The sequence below is a fragment of the Danio aesculapii genome, chromosome 3 (assembly GCF_903798145.1).
Source record: "Danio aesculapii chromosome 3, fDanAes4.1, whole genome shotgun sequence".
Classification (NCBI taxonomy): domain Eukaryota; kingdom Metazoa; phylum Chordata; class Actinopteri; order Cypriniformes; family Danionidae; genus Danio; species Danio aesculapii.
The window spans coordinates 26982690-27002512 of NC_079437.1; the positions used below are offsets into that span (position 1 = coordinate 26982690).

General features: G+C 34.3%; 2 protein-coding genes across 2 annotated transcripts in view; one reads left to right on the forward strand and one right to left on the reverse strand.

Moving 5' to 3' along the window:
• Positions 1-13895, forward strand: part of carhsp1 (calcium regulated heat stable protein 1) — a 34843-nt gene extending 20948 nt beyond the window's left edge. The window contains exons 2-4 of the mRNA XM_056453537.1: positions 8817-9024; positions 10633-10755; positions 12808-13895. Of these exons, the coding sequence (XP_056309512.1) occupies positions 8817-9024; positions 10633-10755; positions 12808-12970 (494 nt within the window). The 3' untranslated portion in view covers positions 12971-13895. The remainder of the gene's footprint in view (positions 1-8816; positions 9025-10632; positions 10756-12807) is intronic.
• abat (4-aminobutyrate aminotransferase) overlaps positions 13879-19823 on the reverse strand; it is a 46181-nt gene continuing 40236 nt past the window's right edge. The window contains exon 16 of the mRNA XM_056453536.1: positions 13879-17870. Coding sequence (XP_056309511.1) covers positions 17749-17870 — 122 coding nt within the window. The 3' untranslated portion in view covers positions 13879-17748. The remainder of the gene's footprint in view (positions 17871-19823) is intronic.

A 19823-nucleotide genomic window follows, 5' to 3' on the forward strand; every position in this document is an offset into this window, starting at 1 on the left:
TTTTTTTTCATTTTTACTTAAGTACAAGTTTGTTTATGTGTAAATTTTATGTGTGGCGGTGTGTGTGTGTGTGTGTGTGTGTGTATATATATATATATATATATATGAAATATAATGTATATATTTAAAGGATATGCCTATTTTAAAATAATAATTTCGGAGCATCAGAGTTAGTGCATCGGCTGTCATCAGCCTGTCTGAGCAGACCAAATGAAGTGCCGGTTGACGTTCCACCACAAGATGGTGTCAGAGACCGCATAATAAGTGCTTAGGGGAGAAAAACAGCATTTTTTTCAGCGAACGTTTCAAACTGAACAAATCATTATAAATCAGGTAAGTGCCATTCCAAGTAGATCTCTATCTTTTATATGTTGTAGTGCTGTATTTATACCACTGAAACTGGTTTTGTTTGCTTTGCTCTGGGTTTTTCGGGGTTAATTATTGTGAAATCCCAATTGCAACAGAAATACTGGGAAATCTCTGTAGACTGATGGCGTTTCATGCTGTTTAGCCTTATAATCCTAAAATGTCAGCAAAATCACTTGTTTTGTCATCACTTTAGACATTACACTAGAGAATCATTGAAATACTAGCTCTGAAGTGATGTTGGTGAAGTAGCAACGGTTTCTACTGTTCTGACAGTCAGCTGCAGATGTGAATGAGTGACGGAAGAAAGTAGTTCCTAGTACAAAAGTGTTTTTAGACTCTCCGTGTTTGATTTTCTTTTTTATACACATGATTATGCCATCGAACTGTTGTATAAACGCAATCTCACTCTTGTAGCATTGCGATATGCCGTATATTGTCACTGGTGGGGGGCACTAAGGCACTCAGCCTGTGGCATCATGAAAATGCACGCCTCCCACCACGCACTGCTACTTGTGTGTGTGTGTGTGTGTGTGTGTGTGTGTGTGTGTGTATGTGTATGTATGTATGTATATATGTATGTATATATATATGTGTATGTGTGTGTGTATTCCTGAAGTGTCAATATGGTGTAACCATCATTTATTAAGGCATTTTGTTAATATTGTGCACAAGACCGTGAGACAGGAAACTGTTTCACAGAGAAGGACCCTTGATGAGACTAATTGCTGTGTGCAAAGGTTATTAACGCTCTTTAAAATGTGAAACACTTTGACCTATTTAAGGTATGGTCAACTATTCTTAGGTATGTATGTCAAATGGTAAGACCCCAAGAATACACTGATAATTGATCATTATAAAAATAAGTGTTATCTTTATAAATTACATTTGAAATATTCCCACCAAGGTCATGTGCTTACATAGGTATACATTTTGATAATGCTTGTCAATTTATTTTAAGTTGAAATGTCATGCGGTGTAACTGGTTACACCATTTGACTCCCATTACACATCTTTCTGTTGGGGGCCAATTCAGTCAAATATCATTAGTTCATGATGCTGATTAAAATCTAAGTTAATTTACTGTTTGGAACTATTTGTGTTCATAGTGTTGCATTATTTACTTATTTATTGAGAAAGTGGTGCTTAATCCACAACCTTACTATTAAAGCTCTGTAAACCTATAGGATAAAATAATTATGCTGCTCAACATGAATGATTTTTTAAAATGTTATTCCATGCTTCTATTAACCTAATTTTATGGACACTCTCTCATTCACACGCACACACACACACACACTCATACACTACGGATTTAGTTGCTTCAAATCACCAATGAAAACAAGTCTTTGGACTGTCTGGAAAACTGGAGCAGCCATTGGAAACCCATGCAAACTTCACACAGGAAGGCCTCTGGTCCATCCAGGACTCGATCCAGCAATCATCTTGCTGTGAGGCAACTGTGCAGCCACTGTGCCACCCTCCTGCAATTCTTTTTTTTTTTTTTTTTTCGAATATTTCCTAAGTTGTGTTTAACAGAGCAAGGAAATAGTCACAGTATATTGCATTTATATGTTTTCTTTTTGAGAAAGTCTTATTTCATTTTAAAATGCTTAAACATTTTTTAAAAAGTAAATATTATGAGTCCCTTATATATTTTTTTTGATTGTCTACAGAACAAACCACTATTATACAATAACTTGCCAAATAAATCTTACTTGCCTAGTTAACTAAGTTAAGCCTTTAAATGTCACTTTTTACTGAATACTAATGTCTTGCGAAATATTAATGGTGAAATTATGTACTGTCATCTGGCAAAAGTTATTTAGTTATTAAAATTTAGTCATTAATACTATTAAGTTTAGAATAGAGTTGAAGCAGCTCTTGGGAAAAACTTTTAAAACAATAAAAAATTGACATAGGAGACGTAACAATTTTGATGACAATTTGGTAATATTATTAGTAACAATTGGAGGTGACTTGGAGGAACTGTAATGACATAAAGTGGCGAAAAGGTCAGGAGGTGCTAAATAAGTGAATTTATCATTGTATTGTTGTACGCCACCATTGGTTGGTCATGTATGTGTACAAACATTGACCCTCAATCCCAGAAACAAACAAAAAAGAGCAGCAGCAGCTTTTATGTACTTTGTATTTTTTGATATCAAGTTCTTTTTTATTTTACTTTAACCAACTGAAAAGAAACGGTGATGTAAAGGGTGTTAAATGCTAAACATGTTTTTTTACTTGTTTTATTGATGAGGGCCACAGATTTAATGAAAAGGATGCTACTACTTTATGTATTAAAGTTTAGAAACATGGTTTCATGGCTGTGAACACATTTGTCAATGACAATTACACCCCCTTCAGATATTGTTCCTCAACTGTCATTACAATTTCAGACACTGTTCTGTTCCTCACCATGATGATTTCTTGTAGTCAGACATTTTGTTCAGCATTGAAAAGAAAGTAAAACCACTTCAGCTAAATTGTTTACTATCATTCTTGGTTACAGCTGGAAGGGCATCCGCTGCATAAAACATATGCTGGATAAGTTGGCGGTTCCTTCCATTGTGGAGACCCCAGATTATTAAAGGGACTAAGCCGAAAAGAAAATGAATGAATTCTTTTTTTTTCTCTCTTTAAATATTATTCTTTTATTTTTATTTTTACTTTTTTTCACTGTCAATTTTTCCAATAAACAGTTATGTTTAGCTGTTAAAGCAACATGGTCAGGTGGTGTAACTGGTTTGTGTCAATTGGTGTAACCAGTATTTTTCAAGAACATATAATTATATACATGGAAATAATGTGAAATTAATATTAAAACACCTAGTTTAGTGTAATAAAGTGGTTTTTAACAATTTTTACATAATTTGTCAAAGATTATTTGGAAATCAAATTTGTTTTTAGCATGTGCCTGGCCAAATATTGCAAAAACTCATTAAAATGTACAGTTAGAGATAACGTGAATAAAATAAATGTTGGTGTGACATTTTAAAATGAAGTATTTATTTCTGTGTGTACACTTGCATGTCATGTTGGAGGAGGAAAATATTAAATATTTCCAATTTTTTTGTCAGTTACACCATTTGACATTTTCAGGTACTTAAATGGACTTAACATTTGTAAAAAAAAATTAGCAAATGTTATTTTTAAGTACATAAAATCAACATGAATACAATCTGTACATTTTAAAATACCTGATTAACTTTTTAAAGTTTTTTTTTTTAATTTCTCATCTTGCCACAAATATTTTTTCTGCACATTTCTAATCATAATAGTTTTAATAACTGATTTCTAATAACTGATTTATTTTGTCTTTGCCATGATGACAGTAAATAGTATTTTACTAGATATTTTCAGGACACTTCTATACAGCTTAAAGTGACATTTAAAGGCTTAACTAGGTTAATTAGAATAACTAGGCAGGTTAGGGTGATTAGGCTACAGAACAAACCATCGTTATACAATAACTTGCCTATCGGAAAAACGTATAGCTTAAAGGGGCTAATAATTTTGACCTTAAAATGTTTATAAAAAAATTAAACTGCTTTTATTCTAGCCGAAATAAAACAAATAAGACTTTCTCCAAAAGAAAAAAATTATTATCAGACATACTGTGAAAATGTCCTTGCTCTGTTAAACATAATTTGGGAAATATTTAAAAAATAAACAAAATTCAAAAGGAGGCTAATAATTCTGACTTCAACTGTATATGGGTCCATGATACGTCATATTGCAATATGACATAGTACACAGTGCTTTTTTAGTGGTTCGGTGTAAATTGTTAGCAGATGATATGATAAAATAAATGATTATTATTTAGTAGATTTGACAGTGTTATACTAATTAAGTAGTTATATAATGCACATATATATAGGGGTATGACAAAGATGCAGTATAAAATAAAAATCATATTCCACAATCCCTTGTGTAATCTGTATTAAACATTCTAGTGTATGATTATATGCTTAATTTTTGCTTATTGAATATGCTTTATTATTTAACATGCTTTTATTACCGGCTCCTCTGATTTGTGTGGGCTTTAGTGGAGATTGCGGGAGGCTGTGCCATTATCTGTTTGCTGTCATTTTCTTGCTATAATTATTACTAGGGTGCTTGACCCGTTTGTGTGAAGCATGCAGTGCTCCAGTGCCCAGTGCGTTAGTTAACAGATCCCACCACAACCACGGGGACTGAATCTGTCAGATAGGGCTGGTAAAAGCTAAACGTGGCCCTCAGCATCAACAGTGAGAAGTCGTGGTATTGTTGTAAACAGGACCTGCAGTCTGTGGTCACTGGAGGATTATCAGGAAGGCTGAAAGATAAAGTCAAAGGGCATAAAACATAGCAGTCTGTCTAGAATTCTGTGTGAATCGGTATATGAATAATTAACAGCCATGATTTGCGCAGCTTGTGTTTGAAATGCAAATATGAGTGAGAGATTGAAGACAGTGAAGATTGAATGTAGTAGATAGTAGTTGGTTGGGCTGGATAATATGGCAAATATCTTCTTCTGTAATGTTTGACTGATTTCAAAAATAAATATATTAATTTAGATTTAACTAGTATGTCAACATGTTCGAAATAATATTCTCTTTATTACAATTGTGCAAAATTCACACCGTTTACACTATTACCTGCCTCTTACAGTTTCTTGTCCAATGCTTGCACACTTAAACCAAATGCTTGGATAGATACCTAAATTTCTTGTAGCATACATTAAACAGTGTAAATGTGTTAAATGTAAAGCCCATCAGTGTATTGCTGGTGATATGAGCGAGTAATTCAAATGGCAGTTGTGTGTATGGTTTCGAGTGTTTCATTTTGGCATAGATGTGAGCTGTTAATCTCCAAGGGTTGCGTCTGATTTGCTTGTGTATAGAGTTTTGACTTGTGCCGAGTTCAGACTGCAGATTTTCAAAGTAGTCGTGTCACTGATGTTTTCACACTGCATGACAATCTGGGATCGTCGCTGCTTTGTTTACACTGCAAGATAGAACAACGACAGGGGGTTTCACACTGCATGACTATATAATAGAAAGAATCATCGTCAACTTTGTCCAAACTACGTCTCGCCACCAAGAACACGCGAGAAGTGACATGGAAACAATGCGAGGTCACGTAGTTTATTTTTTGTTATTAATAATGAGCAAGAAGCCTTAAGTGGAGTAGAATTTGTACTTATTTTGCTCACCTTGTTTTTGAAGTGAATTAGCAATTTCTCCTTAACTTTTTTCTTTTTCGAGCCGGTTGTGATATTGCTCAGATGACACGTCAAACAGACACCGGTGCTCCTGTCAAATGTCCACTAGTGTTTCCTTCATTTCTTGGGTCCAAATATACTGAAAATGAGCGCTTTTAACTTCTCCCCCAACCCCCCGCTGCCCTGCAGATACCCACACTAGTGGATGCTGCTCTCTCATTGGCTGTAGGGAATCGCTGATGTTGTTTTCAATCAGAACACATTTCACACGGCATGATTTGAATCACAGACAGCTCCAGATATTTAGCATGCCAAATATCTCGTGTCGACGACGACTCTGTGATTCTCTCAGGTCGAGTATTTGATAGTTCACACTGTGTGATTTGTTACTGGAGTAAATGAGCAGTCAAAATGATGAAAAGTCAAAATTAATGAACCTAAATCTGCCAAAACTGTAATAAGATTTTATTTTACAGCCCTGACCCTACACAAGACCCTAAACCCAGCTGATACCTTACTAACTATTACTGAGCAGCTAATTAGTAGTTTGAGCTAAAAGTCTTAGTTTATGGTTTGTTAATAGCGTGAATTGTACGTTAAAGTAAAGAGTGACCGAACGTTTTATTAGAAGAAATGGTCTGTGGTGTAAATATTGAGAAATAATATAAAATAAGACTTTCAGTTTTACAGGTTAACTAAAAATTGGGGTAACAACAGTTGTAGAAAATTATTAACAGAATATTTTGTACAAACAAACAACCAAAAAAAATGTAGTATCGGAAATGTCTAATTATAATCTTTCCGTCATTTCTATTCGAAATTCTATTCAAAATTTTATTCGAATTTTCTATTTCATTTCAAATTCAACAGTTGTTATAGATTCAAATAAAGATGATTCTGTATATGAGCAATTCCATACAAATGTCAAGTTTATCAAAATATTAAAACCCTTTCTAGGTTTTTTTTGTGTAGGCTTGTTTTTTTACAGGACTGTAAAAATACTGGAAAATGTCTCTGTTGATGTGTTCAAACAATTATATTGGATTTAGCATTTAAAGTCACACAAGTGGAAATTTCACATATGTCACATCCATAACGAAGCTTTTCCCTCATAAATGCAAAAGTGTCAAACAAAATAAATCAATCATTTTTGTTTCATAGTGAGCCAAATTTTATTCTCTTTAGATTAGCATTGTTTCCTTTGGGTCTGCAAAGTATGTTGTATACTGTAAACTCGCTAACTTTTTTGGTCACATCCATAACGCATGTTCATTTTCCTCATTTAAAACCTAAAAGTTGTTTACAGACTGATATTTTTCTGATCCCATAACTGTGTGCTTAGTTGTTTTGGAAAATATAACTATAATGTTAACATACACTTTCTCTGTGAATTTATGTTTTGAGTTTCACATCCAAAACACTGGAACTGTTCATATGGAAAAACGCATCACATAACTGTTTATTATTTATGCGAGAGGTAAAAATAATGCTTGTTGTTTCAGTAGTAAAATTCAATTGATTGCTAATGTGAGTGTTGGCTTGTCAAGTGGCTCCTGCAGGCTGTTATGTTCACTTCTGTGTACAGGAGAGAGATTGAGTTACCTGAGATCTGTGTCAGAGTCACAGGTCAGCCATCAGAGGAATCGCATTATTATTTTCGGTTTTGCAGCAGTGGAAATTTAGTCAAAGGAAAGGCATCAGGTATCACATTTAATGCCACCTATAGGTTTGCTTGAAGCCATTTTCAGCACACAAAATGTTTTTTCCCTCAATTTCTGCTCAAACTTCCACACTTTGACATAGGGTGTCTGTGGAGATTTGTAAATGACAATGGGATTCAATTGTTTCTTTATGTGTATTGTGACATAGTGCACAACAACCAATTACACGTCTGTAACACTTCATGTTGTTATCGCAAAAAGTTTCCCCCTTTCCCCCCCTGCTGTACACAATTAATTCTATCACATCAGTGATCGACCAATAGGGTCACATAATATCTTCCTTACACAGATTTTAAAATGGCAAATGAAAGAGCGAGAGTGGATTATGGCAACCGTAAACTTGTATGAATCGTCTTCACGGAACTACCATGGCTGAATAAAAAGATTAACATTGATGATCAATAAGCTGATGCACTTTTGCAATCTGGTGAACGAGTACTGAAATTACAACGTAAACTATCTAAGCAGACAATTGCAGAGATATTTCTATAGTTTATAACCAAATGCGTGACATCACAGAGCATAATCTCACTGTGACCGACAATAAAAATAATTCAATTTTAATTGTGTTTATTTGAATTCATGTTTATTTGTATAGCGCTTTTACAATGTAGATTGTGTCAAAGCAGCTTCACATAAGAAGTTCTAGTAAAGTGAAACTGTGCCACTAAAGACATTTTTTTTATGTCAAAGGAGCTTTGTATACATTTTTGCATGTGTATTATTGACTTTTTGTTTATTGCTAGTGTGTGGAACATATTTATTTGTTCACCTAGATGTTGCAGCAATAGTAGTAGTGGCAATACTGCCACCTCATACATACTGGAGACATACTGGTGTCTCAACCACATTACTGTTTACAGCACTATCACGTGTTCACAGTAGTATTAAAGGAACACTCCATCCAGCAGGAAATAGGCTCATTTACAATCTTTTATAGTCGAGTTTTAACATTTTTAATCCATTTAGAAGGTCTACGTTTAGCTTAGCTCAGCATAACTCACTGAATCTGGTTATATTCAATGAGTTTTGATAATTTTCCTATTTAAATTATTTATAGTAAGACTCTTCTGTAGTTTTATCATGTAGTAAGACTGACAGAACATGAAAAGTTGCTGTTTTCTTTCCTGATTTGGCTGATATGAACTATAGTCTCATTCTGGCATAACAATCAAGGGACGTTGCTACTGTAACATAACTGCAGCAGATCTGATGATATTGGTGAAAATCAACTGTTTAACTTTGTTTTAACTGTTTTACGGGACTCGTAATATGAGCCAAACTTTGTGAAATAAGTGGAGCGTTTCCTTTAAGATGACATTAATATTTATCAATATTCTCAATAGCACTGGTTAATACCTCCAGTTTGTGGAAATGTTTGTCAATCTGTCCACATTAGGTAGAACTTGTTCCGTCTTTTCATGTCCACATGCAAACAAACATCAATCTTTGGAGTTTAAGGAAACCCCCAAGAACCACTTTCTTTTCTGTAAGCTAAATCGCCCTTTCTGTGTCTCCAGTGTCCTCGGAGTGTCCCGCCATCAGCATGTCTTCAGAAGCGTCGTCTCCAGTGAAGTCCACCACTCCTCCTCTGTCTCCATCCTCCCCGGTGTCTCCCAGCGCTCTGCGTCTTCCCGCCTACCGCAACAGAGCCCGCTCGCCCTCGCCCATGAGAAGTCACCTGATCCCCAGCCCGCTGCCCACCCGCCGCAACCGCACCTGCTCCGCGTGAGTACATCGGACCGTCCACCGTCACCATGTTTAACACTACAAATACCGAGTCGTTTTGGCAAAGTGAGGTACGCTCCTTCAGGGCTCTTCTGTAAGTCATAAACAAATTTAGGCTATAATACACAAATAGGGATAGTGACATCATAAAATATGATAGCAGGCGTTCAAACTTAATTCTAAAATCTTAATAGAATCTTGAATATGATTATGATGTGACATGTCAATTCCTTACAATCTTAAATGAATGGGCAGGATGACCACTGTGGCCACTCTAGTAGTTGTAGAATTCTGGTAGTTCCAGTGTTAATTCACACGATATACCCTTTAAAAGCCATTTTGGAAGGTTTGATTGTGTTAATTGTGTGCCCGGTAATGTTTGTTTACAGTAAATCACATTATCTATTTGGTAACTTCACTACTGTTATTCTACATACTTATTATTTTTCCATTTTGGTCTCGCAGTTTTCGTCCGAGACCCTTGAAAGTGGGGGTTTATCTGGATCTGCGTGCTATGATTTTCATAAGATGTCAGATTTTTGGCCCTGCAAATTCGTATTGACTTAACATTGCACCAAACTTTGACGCATCATAGCGCCAAAAAATGAATTTCGTAGAAACATTTGCAGCCTGAGTAAGAACATACCTCGCAAGGTGGTAAAAGTCGTACTCCTGTGGTGACCCATGTCCTGAATTTCCCATAGACTTAACATTAAACATTAGGCCATTAGAGCTGTCGCTGGTTCGAGCCTCGGCTGGGTCAGTTGGCATTTCTGTGTGGAGTTTGCATGTTCTCCCCGTGTTCGCTTGGGTTTCCAACAGGTGCTCCGGTTTCCTCCACAAGTCCAAAAACATGCGCTATAGGTGAATTGGGTAAATTGTCAGTAGTGTATGTGTGTGAGTGTGTATGGGTGTTTCCCAGTGATGGGTTGCAGCTGGAAGGGCATCCACTGCGTAAAACTTGTGCTGGATAAGTTGGCGGTTCATTCCGCTGTGGCGACCCCTAATTAATAAAATGACTAAGCCAAAAAGAAAATCAATGAATGAATTAGGCCATTAAAATCCCATTTATTACATTGACTCCCAATATAAATGTCACACATCAATAACATTACTAAGCAGTGTCACACAGACTTGGCGGTGGACTTATTTGACTCATGCAACCAATCAGCATCTCAGTATGATAATGAAGCTCTCAAGCCATGCCCTCAAACCATTTCAACACCCTTAATAACTGCCTGATTGACTTAACATAGGGGTGGGATGACCTGCTGAAGTACATTGATCCCATTGACTCCCATTATAAATGTCACACATCAACAACATTATATAGCACTGTCATACAGACAAGGATGTGGGCTCATTTGACTCAAGCAACCAATAAGCATCTCAATATGATAATGAAGCTCATAAGCCATGCCTCCAAAACCGTTTTACCACCCTTATTGCTTCAAATGTTGTTTAATTAAATTAATTTTTATTATTATTATTTTTAAATTTAGGTTTAAAAATGTTTTTATTATTATTTTATCAATTTTAAGCTATGTTTGTGTGAGATTGATCCATGTAGAGCTTACAGACTGCTTTTGTCATCTTCCTCTACTGCAGTGCAGCTCGGGCCGCTGAGGGTCCGGTGTTTTCTGGCATCTGCAAGTGCTTTTCACGTTCCAAAGGACACGGCTTCATCACGCCGTCAGACGGAGGCAATGACATCTTCGTGCACATTTCTGAGTGAGTTCACTGAGCAAACAACAAGATTTCATGCTCCTGCATCAAAGCCAACACACGCACCTCTACAAACACTGATCATCAAGGTGATGCAGATGCAGTCAGACAGAGTCAAACACAACCCAGCATTAATATACAAGGCTGTTGCTGCTGGTCTGTTTATAGATGGCTTGAAGCAATAGCGAAGGAGGGTCTTCTGGGAATAGATGCAGTGTGGAAAGGTTTTGGGGTCAAAGCTCAGTTAAACTCTTGAGATTGAGAGTTGAAAGCACTGACCAGCTTCTCTCAGATCAACTGTACTTGATCACAGTTTTTTATAAAGCTGTACAGTAATGTTTTTCATCTTATTGGTTAATTCTGAATTTATTCTAAACTACATTGAATCGTATTTGGTCAGTTAAGTTTAAAGGCAACATAACATTGCTCTGTTTAAATTCCATAGTGTATTTCTAGGTATTCAGCTGGAAAAAAACTGTATATATAAAAGATAAAATAATATATAGTCTCTCCCCATACATTAGAGTGTGTCCTGACTATATATATAAATATATATATATTTATATATATATAAATAAATATATATATATATATATATATATATATATAAATATATATATATATATATATATATATATAAATATATATATATATATATATAAATATAAATATATATATATATATATATATATATATATATATATATATATATCTATATATATATATATATATATATATATATAAATATATAATATATATATATAAATATATATATATATATATATATATATATATATAAATATATATATATATATATATATATATATATATATATATATATATATATATATATATATATATATATATATAAATATATATATATATATATATATATATATATATATATATATATATATATATATATATATATATATATATAAATATATATATATATAAATATATATATATATAAATATATAAATATATATATATATAAATATATATATATATATATATATAAATATATATATATATATATATAAATATATATATATATATAAATATATATATATATATATATATATATATATATATATATATATATATATATATATATATATATATATATATATATTTATATATATATATATATATATATATATATAAATAAATATTGTGCTGAATGTGTAAAATACGTTTATATATATATTTTTATTCATTTTATTTAATGTCTTAAATACACATTTCATTTATTAAAATGCATAATTTATGTAATTACTATACTTAAAAGGTCCTGTATGTAAGACTCTTCTAAAGCATAAAAATACCATCAAATGTTTGCAGATATTTAAGAAACATGCCAAGTGAACATTCTTGTTTATCTGAAAAACAATGCTGAAGTCAGATATTCTGCTTTGAAAATGTGACTTCCATGCCAGAACACTGACTTTGTTTTGGTCATTTTAACCTACCCACTGCCACTTTAGCCAATTATATTTCAGCACCCCGGTTGCCTTGCTGGAAAACAGTATGTTTCATTCATTCATTCAGAAAGGCTCTCGAAGCAATCATCCGTGACTGAAATGGAACCTCCAATGGGCAGTAGCAGACTCTTAAATGAGACGCAGATTCAGAGTTCCACATGAAGTGCTTATTAATTAGCAAATACTATAAATATTATGAGCGTAAACATTAGGTAAACAGGTTACATTAGCCGCATTTCCACTGTCGGGCCAGTTCGAGCCAGGGCTTTTATCGGGCCGGACCATGCCAATCGCCCGGGAGGTTGAGCAGTGACCAACCTTGTTCCTGAAGGCACGGTATACACATTTTCAAACTCTTCCTATTCAAACAAACCTAAATCAGTTCATCACAACATTAGACGTTAATGGTTCAGATAACTGAGACATCCAAAATATGTACTGTCGGTGTGCCTCCAGGATTCGGGTTGGCGAAACTATAATCAGCTGAATGTTTTCCATATGAAGTCCTTTTTAAACAGAGGCATTTCTGTAAATCCACTGTGCACATTTCTGATCTCCGCTGTTCTCCCTCCAGCATTGAGGGCGAGTATGTGCCTGTGGAAGGAGATGAAGTGTGCTACAAGATCTGCTCCATTCCACCCAAACACGAGAAGATCCAGGCCGTGGAGGTGACCATCACTCATTTAGCACCCGGCACCAAACACGAGACCTGGTCAGGAGCCGTGTTTGAGTCCTGAGCTCCAGCCGGAACAGCAGATCTGCATCTGAACTCTATCATGAAGGATCTCCAGCTCACAAAGGCTTCTGCGTCTTTCCTGGAGGTTTGTGGGGACTGGACTGGGTTGAAATCAATGCCTTGATATAATGCCACATACACATATAAAAAAATAAAATTACTTGCATTTTATTCTCTCCTCATTCTTTGGGCTCAGGAGGGGAGTTTGTTTAAAATCTCTCTCTCTGATTGGCTTTCTGTTTAATTATGTGGCATTAGTTGAAGTTTATCCTCACACTAACTATCTGTGAATCATCCATTCATTTGATTAGTCTTAAAGGGACAGTGCACCTAAAATTGTACTCGCCCATTTGAGTGTTTCATCTATTGAACACAAAAGAAGATATCTTGAAGAATGTTGGAAATTGATAACTATTGAATGTGGTGATTTATCAGTTTTTTCTTTCCTACTAACGATGTCAATAGCTAACAGTAATCAAAATATCTTCTTTTGTGTTCAACAGATGAAAGAAACAGATGAATTTTGTGGGTGAACTGTCCCTTTAAGAACATGAAGCCTTAATGCATATCTAAACTGCTTAAATGGATAGGTTTCCATATTTTTATTCACTGAAAAAAAAGTGTATATCTGCATTGTTGTGAAAACGTATCATTTTGATCAGTGTTTCTCAACCATGTTCCTGGAAGACCACCAGCTCTGCACATTTTCTTTTCCTTAACCAGACCACCTGATTCAGATCATTAGCAGAGACTGAAAAACCTGTAATGGGTGTGACAAACAAAGGAGACATCCAAAACATGCAGTTCTGGTGGTCCTACAGGAACATGGTTGAGAAACATTGATTTTGATCCTTTCTTGTGAGCGTGTGATGATGATTTTGCTTGAAAATACAGTCGAGACGAATAAAATATTAATCAAAATGGTATTTATTTTAATATATTTATTTCAGAACATCTTCGAACAACATGTAGATTTTATGTAAAATTACATCAATATTTTTTTTTGCTAATATGACTACTCATAACAGTGTAAACCATTTGCAGTTATTAATTAATAGTCATTAGTATGGCTATCAACAATACACAGTTCTCAATTAAATACTGACTTAGACTGATGCAGCTTTAACATTGGCTCGATGCTGCCCATCGACAACATTAAAAGAACATTTAAAAGGCATCCAAAACAGCATTTCTAGGTTAAACCGACATACAGGACACAGTAATATCACAAAATTAAAACACTTTGTTAGATAGGTTGTCATTTTGTACATATTTATATTTGATGCATTAATGGTGGTTAATTAAAGTACTTGATTCTGATGCAGCTGGGGAAAATATTTGGCTGATAATCTTCATTAACAAAGCGTACACATTTAACATTTCATGACTACAGTGTGGTTTAATGCTGCCTTCATGTCCTACTGGAATAATTAACACAAGTTCACAGATGCGCTTCACATAACTGGTCGATTAAGTGGATAATTTGTATGAATTTGTCAAATATCTTTAGCATGAATTGCTGATCTCCCAGTGACAGTTGGGTTTAGGACCATGTCTCCTTTTAAATAAAATCATACATTTTCATATTACAATTTTCTACAAATTATCCCCTTGTCTGTAAATTAGTTATGTTTTCTAATGAGATCAGGCTGGAATTATAAATATTAAGCTTTCAAGTCTGAAATTTTACCGCTTCAGAATCATTAAAGTATCATAAAAAAAAAGCTGCATAAATGGAACAGGCTAGAACAGGGATGGGCAAACTCGATCCTGGAGGGCCGGTGTCCCTGCATAGTTTTGCTCCAACCCTAATCAAACACACCTGCTTGTAGCTTTCTGGAGATCTTAAAGACACTAATTAGGGTGTTCAGGTGTGTTTGATTAGTGTTGGAGCAAAACTCTGCAGGGACACCGGCCCTCGAGGATCAAGTTTGCCCATGCCTGGGCTAGAACATGTGCTACAAAGACTATAGATGGTATGTCATGAAGTACAATCATTTGTACATTTGTATTGCAATTTGTTTTGTACGCGTAATAATTAAATGAAGTGTACTTTGAAAGGCGTTTGACCAACACAGGCTGTGTAAAAAGTGCTATATACTTTAGGATTTACATATACCAACATTTACATATTCAATACTTTCTGCATTTTTTGTTATTTGTCTTTGTATAAATAGTCACATCAAAGCACTTTAAGCCTAAAGTATACTTCAGTTTTAAGCATAAAGCCCAGAGTATGTTTGTTTTACATTAAATGTGTGTAAGACACGAGTGACCAGTAGAAATATGGTGAAAAATTGAGACGATTTCAAAATGCATCTTTATAATCTCTTGAATTGATTGTGAGCTGTTTTTATCAGCAGATGGCACTCGAGGCTAGTATTTAACCATACACTCAAATGCTCAGGAGGAAGAGCGCTTGTGGCTGAGCCATGTAAGTTGACGAATTTCTCAAAGACGAATCAAAGCTTACTATGAACACTGTTTTTATATCTGCAATATACAGCACCGTCTGTTGCTAAAAACTCAACTCCGATTGAAGAGAGAATTGAATCTCAGAATTAATACAGGATTGAATCACAAATGATTTTCAACAGTTTAGTGCTTCTCAACCACGTCCTTGAGGACCACCAGCACTGCATGTTTCGCATGTCTCCTTTATCTGTCAAACTCATTACAGGTCTTTGTCACTGCTAACGAGCTGATGATCAGAATCAGGTGTGTTTGGTTAAGGAGATGTGGAAAATGTGTAGAGCTGATGGTGCTCCAGGAATGTGGTTGAGAAACACCGATTTAATGGACCATATGTAAGCAGACCACATGCACTGCCTTTGAAACTTAAGCTGCCTCTTTGACAATTTGAGGTGTTTTTACACCAGATGCACGCATTCTATATGCAATCATATTACTTCATATAAAACTGGAGATGTTCTTGGACTTTGAACAGTATCCGGAGCCGCAGCTGGGTGCCAGGACACATAGAAAACAATGTTTGAATTTTAAAGACGTGGCAATTCTTGTCTGCGCCAGTGCGCTATACACGATCGAGAAAGGATCGAACTACTATAGAGCTCAAAAACAACAGCCGACAAGTCCTTATACAATTAAACCATATCAGCAACTTTAGTTAAAACAAGTTCTAAGATTAAAATTGAAATATTTGGATCAGGACAACAATGTCTAGTCTGCACACTATCAAATGGAGCATAATTTGAAAGGTTTAGAAAATCCATGTACACAAAGAGATGAAGATTTCCACATCATTTACTCTCAACAAAGTTTAGAAGAGTATTTATTTCTTCCGTTGAACACAAAGAAAGATATTCTGAAGAATGTTGTGGAAAAAGCTTCATTAACATCCATAGTAGGACAAAAAATACTATGCAAGTCGATGGTTGTTTTTTTTTTTCTTCTTCAATGCATCTTCCTTTGTGTTCATCAAAAGAAACTCAAACTAGTTTGGAATAAGCAGAGGCTGAGTAAATGAGGCTGGATATCTCATTTTTTTGTGAACTGCCCCCTTAATAACTTCCTTGTAGCACATGAAGGCAGCATCCGAATATATAAAGTAGGTTTAAAACAGCCAAGCTGAAGGGACATGTCAGCTTAGAGAAACTGGAGCAGGAGAATCACCCCGAACATCGTAAACATGAACAGGCTGTCAAAACCATTAGATGAAGATCACACCATGTCAATACTAGCCAGCAGAACAATATCGCTTTTTCCAACACGGCCTGTAAATGAGAAACAGCAGGGGGATCATGTTCACCTGAGCAGAGCATGGTCGGTATGAGTTTGTGCTTTTAAAACGCTCTCCCTGACAGATTTCTATTGTTGGATCAGATGGACGGTTGTTAAGACTTTCATTGTCCCATGTTAATGCTTGTAGAAACGGAAAAACCATCAGGCATCACGTTACCAAACCAGTTAGTGCGTTACGGGTTTTTGCGTTCATAAATTGAAGTCAACATCTCTCTATGATTGAGGAATAATAAAATAATAACGTCGCCTCAAAAGTGACATACTTGAAGGTCTTCGGCTTCAGAGACATGCATACACAAACCCGACAATTCACCTTCTCAGAACTCTCAGCTTGATCAATCCAACACCATCAGTTTAAGTATAGTTCACCCAAAATTTCAAATAAACACACAAATATCATTTGAAGAATGTTTGAAAACAGTAAACATCGACATGCAAAACAGGGAGAACAAAATGGAGGTCAATGGCTACTACTTTCAAACCTTCTACAAAAAGATGAGTGGTTTCTTTTATAGAGTGAACTATATCTTTATTTCAGACAGGGCCATCTGCAAAGTGACATTCTATAGGGCATTCTAGAGCAGTTATCTATCTCTATAACGTCTTTCCTTATCTTTTCATGCTTTAAATGTTTCCTCATGCCTTTATATGACATTTAAAGGGATAGAAAATAGTAATATATTGCGATTAGAAATCCCCGTCTCTAGTACATTGCTTTATTGGTCTGATTTTGGACGGTTGGAAAACGTCTGACCTCACATTTCACAAGCTACGCTGTGACATCGGACGATTTCTAGGTTATCATTTCAGTGAATGACCCTCGGTTAGTGTTGGGCTAAAATCAGTTTGGTCAAGAGAATTATGGTGGAGATGAGATGAATGAGAGGAGACAGAAGACAGATTTGTGTCGTCCTTAATGAGAGATGACAGGAGAGACGGAGAGCAGTTAATAGTGTGAGGCTGCTGGAAAGCCTCCAGTGCTCTTTGTGTGTTTGATCATGAAGGCCAGACATTACTCTATTTATGCTCAGCCAGGACGTCATTCAGGATGTTCAGCAGCTGATGGACATGATACTCCTTGAAGACCAGAGCGGGACGGAAACGGATGGATTTTTCTCCACATGAACCCAGAAATACACCTGACAAGAAAAATTGGCAGTTTTGAAAACCTTGCACTGTGTGGACGCAATTAATACATAATATTAATGTTGTTATTATTACTAATAATTATTTTATGTTATAGCTGCTACTATCATTTTGTTGTCAATTGAAAATATAATATTATATATATATATATATATATATATATATTTTTTTTTATTTAAAATCACAAAATGGCATACAGTTGTGGAGTTTGACCATATATTTTTTTTAACAATATATACACAATATATATCGTTTCAGCATTGAGATGGCAATGTGCACATCCGCAAGTGTCACATCGCAAGATTTGCACTGCTGAGTCAGAATTGTAGTTGACCAGGGGCTACAGATTCCATCACTGTAGTTATATAGAATTTATATTTGATTGATAAAATATATATATATATATTTTCTTGTTTCTAATCCAAATCTCTGCATTTCAAAGCAAAAAATTAAATAAAACAGTACTTTTCTGAGCCTACTGCCAGATAATGTAACTTGTTTTGAGGAAAAACTTAATATTGACATTGTTTTCTGAAGGTGAAAACAAAACTATTTTTACTTTGTCTTGTTCTTCTAGTCTAAATATCAAAACAATTAATAGATAAAGCAAATATAAAAGGAAAGCATTGTTTGCACTGTGATTTATTAATTTTCTGTATCGGAATTCCATCCGGCAGAAAGCCATTATATACAGCCATTCAAACCATCTTGTGAAACTTTTTTTATATGGCAATATTTTAAAAATCCCAGAAAAATAAAGTATTGTAATATCAGCCCTAATTATTAGGATCATAATTAATTAAATCATATATTAATTATTATATAAACATACATTGCCGGTCAAAAGATTGGGGTCAATTAAGAAAATTATTCTGTTCATCAAGGTGGCATTTATTAAACGTAATTTTTTTAAATATTTATTAAAATTGAAAAATGCTGAAAAATGAAATTATTACTCCAGTCATTATTGAAGACTGGAGAAATGAAGCTGAAAATTCATCTTTAAAATCACTGGAATAAATTAAATATTAAACTACTTTTGAACAGTTATTTTATAGTGTAATAACATTTCACAATTTGTACTGTATGTTTGATGAAATAAATGCAGACTCGGTGAGCAAAAGAAGCTTATTTTAAAACATTTAAAAATCCTACTGACCCCAGACTTTTGACCAGTAGTGTGTATAAATAGCATGTTACTACTGTTGTGATGTTGATGATTATGAAATGAATCCTTTTACTATTGTTATATTACTGTTTAATAAGTAAAGCAATATAAATAAAATGATTACCGTTACAAGAAAATAATTATTTTTTACTGTGATATTAAATATACTATACATTAGGATTATTAACACCAATTGTTATGACACTTGAGAAAACCTTTTAAATTCTAATTTTATTATGTAATTACAATTATATTAAGACATTTTGTTGTATAAAAATATATATTAAAAATAAAACTACAACAAATACAGCTGAAGTCAGAATTATTAGCCCCCCTTTGATTTTTTTTGATTTTTTATATTTCCCAAATGATGTTCAACAGAGCAAGGACATTTTCACAGTATGTCTGATGATATTTTTTCTTCTGGACAAAGTTTTATTTGTTTTATTTCGGCTAGAATAAAAGCAGTTCTTAATTTTTTTAAAAACATTTTAGGTCAAAATTATTAGCCCCTTTAAGCTATACATTATAAACAGGGGGGCTAATAATTCTGACTTCAACTGTATGTATATATATATATATATATATATATATATATATATATATATATATATATATATATGTGTGTGTGTGAGTATTCATGTCAGTGATAACAAGGAACTACAATAACAATTGTTTTAAAATTTTTGAATATCATTTAAATAAGAAAATACTGAAATAATTCTGCTGTAAGAAAGAAAATCTTTCAGTAAATGTCAACTCTGGACATAGTGTGTGT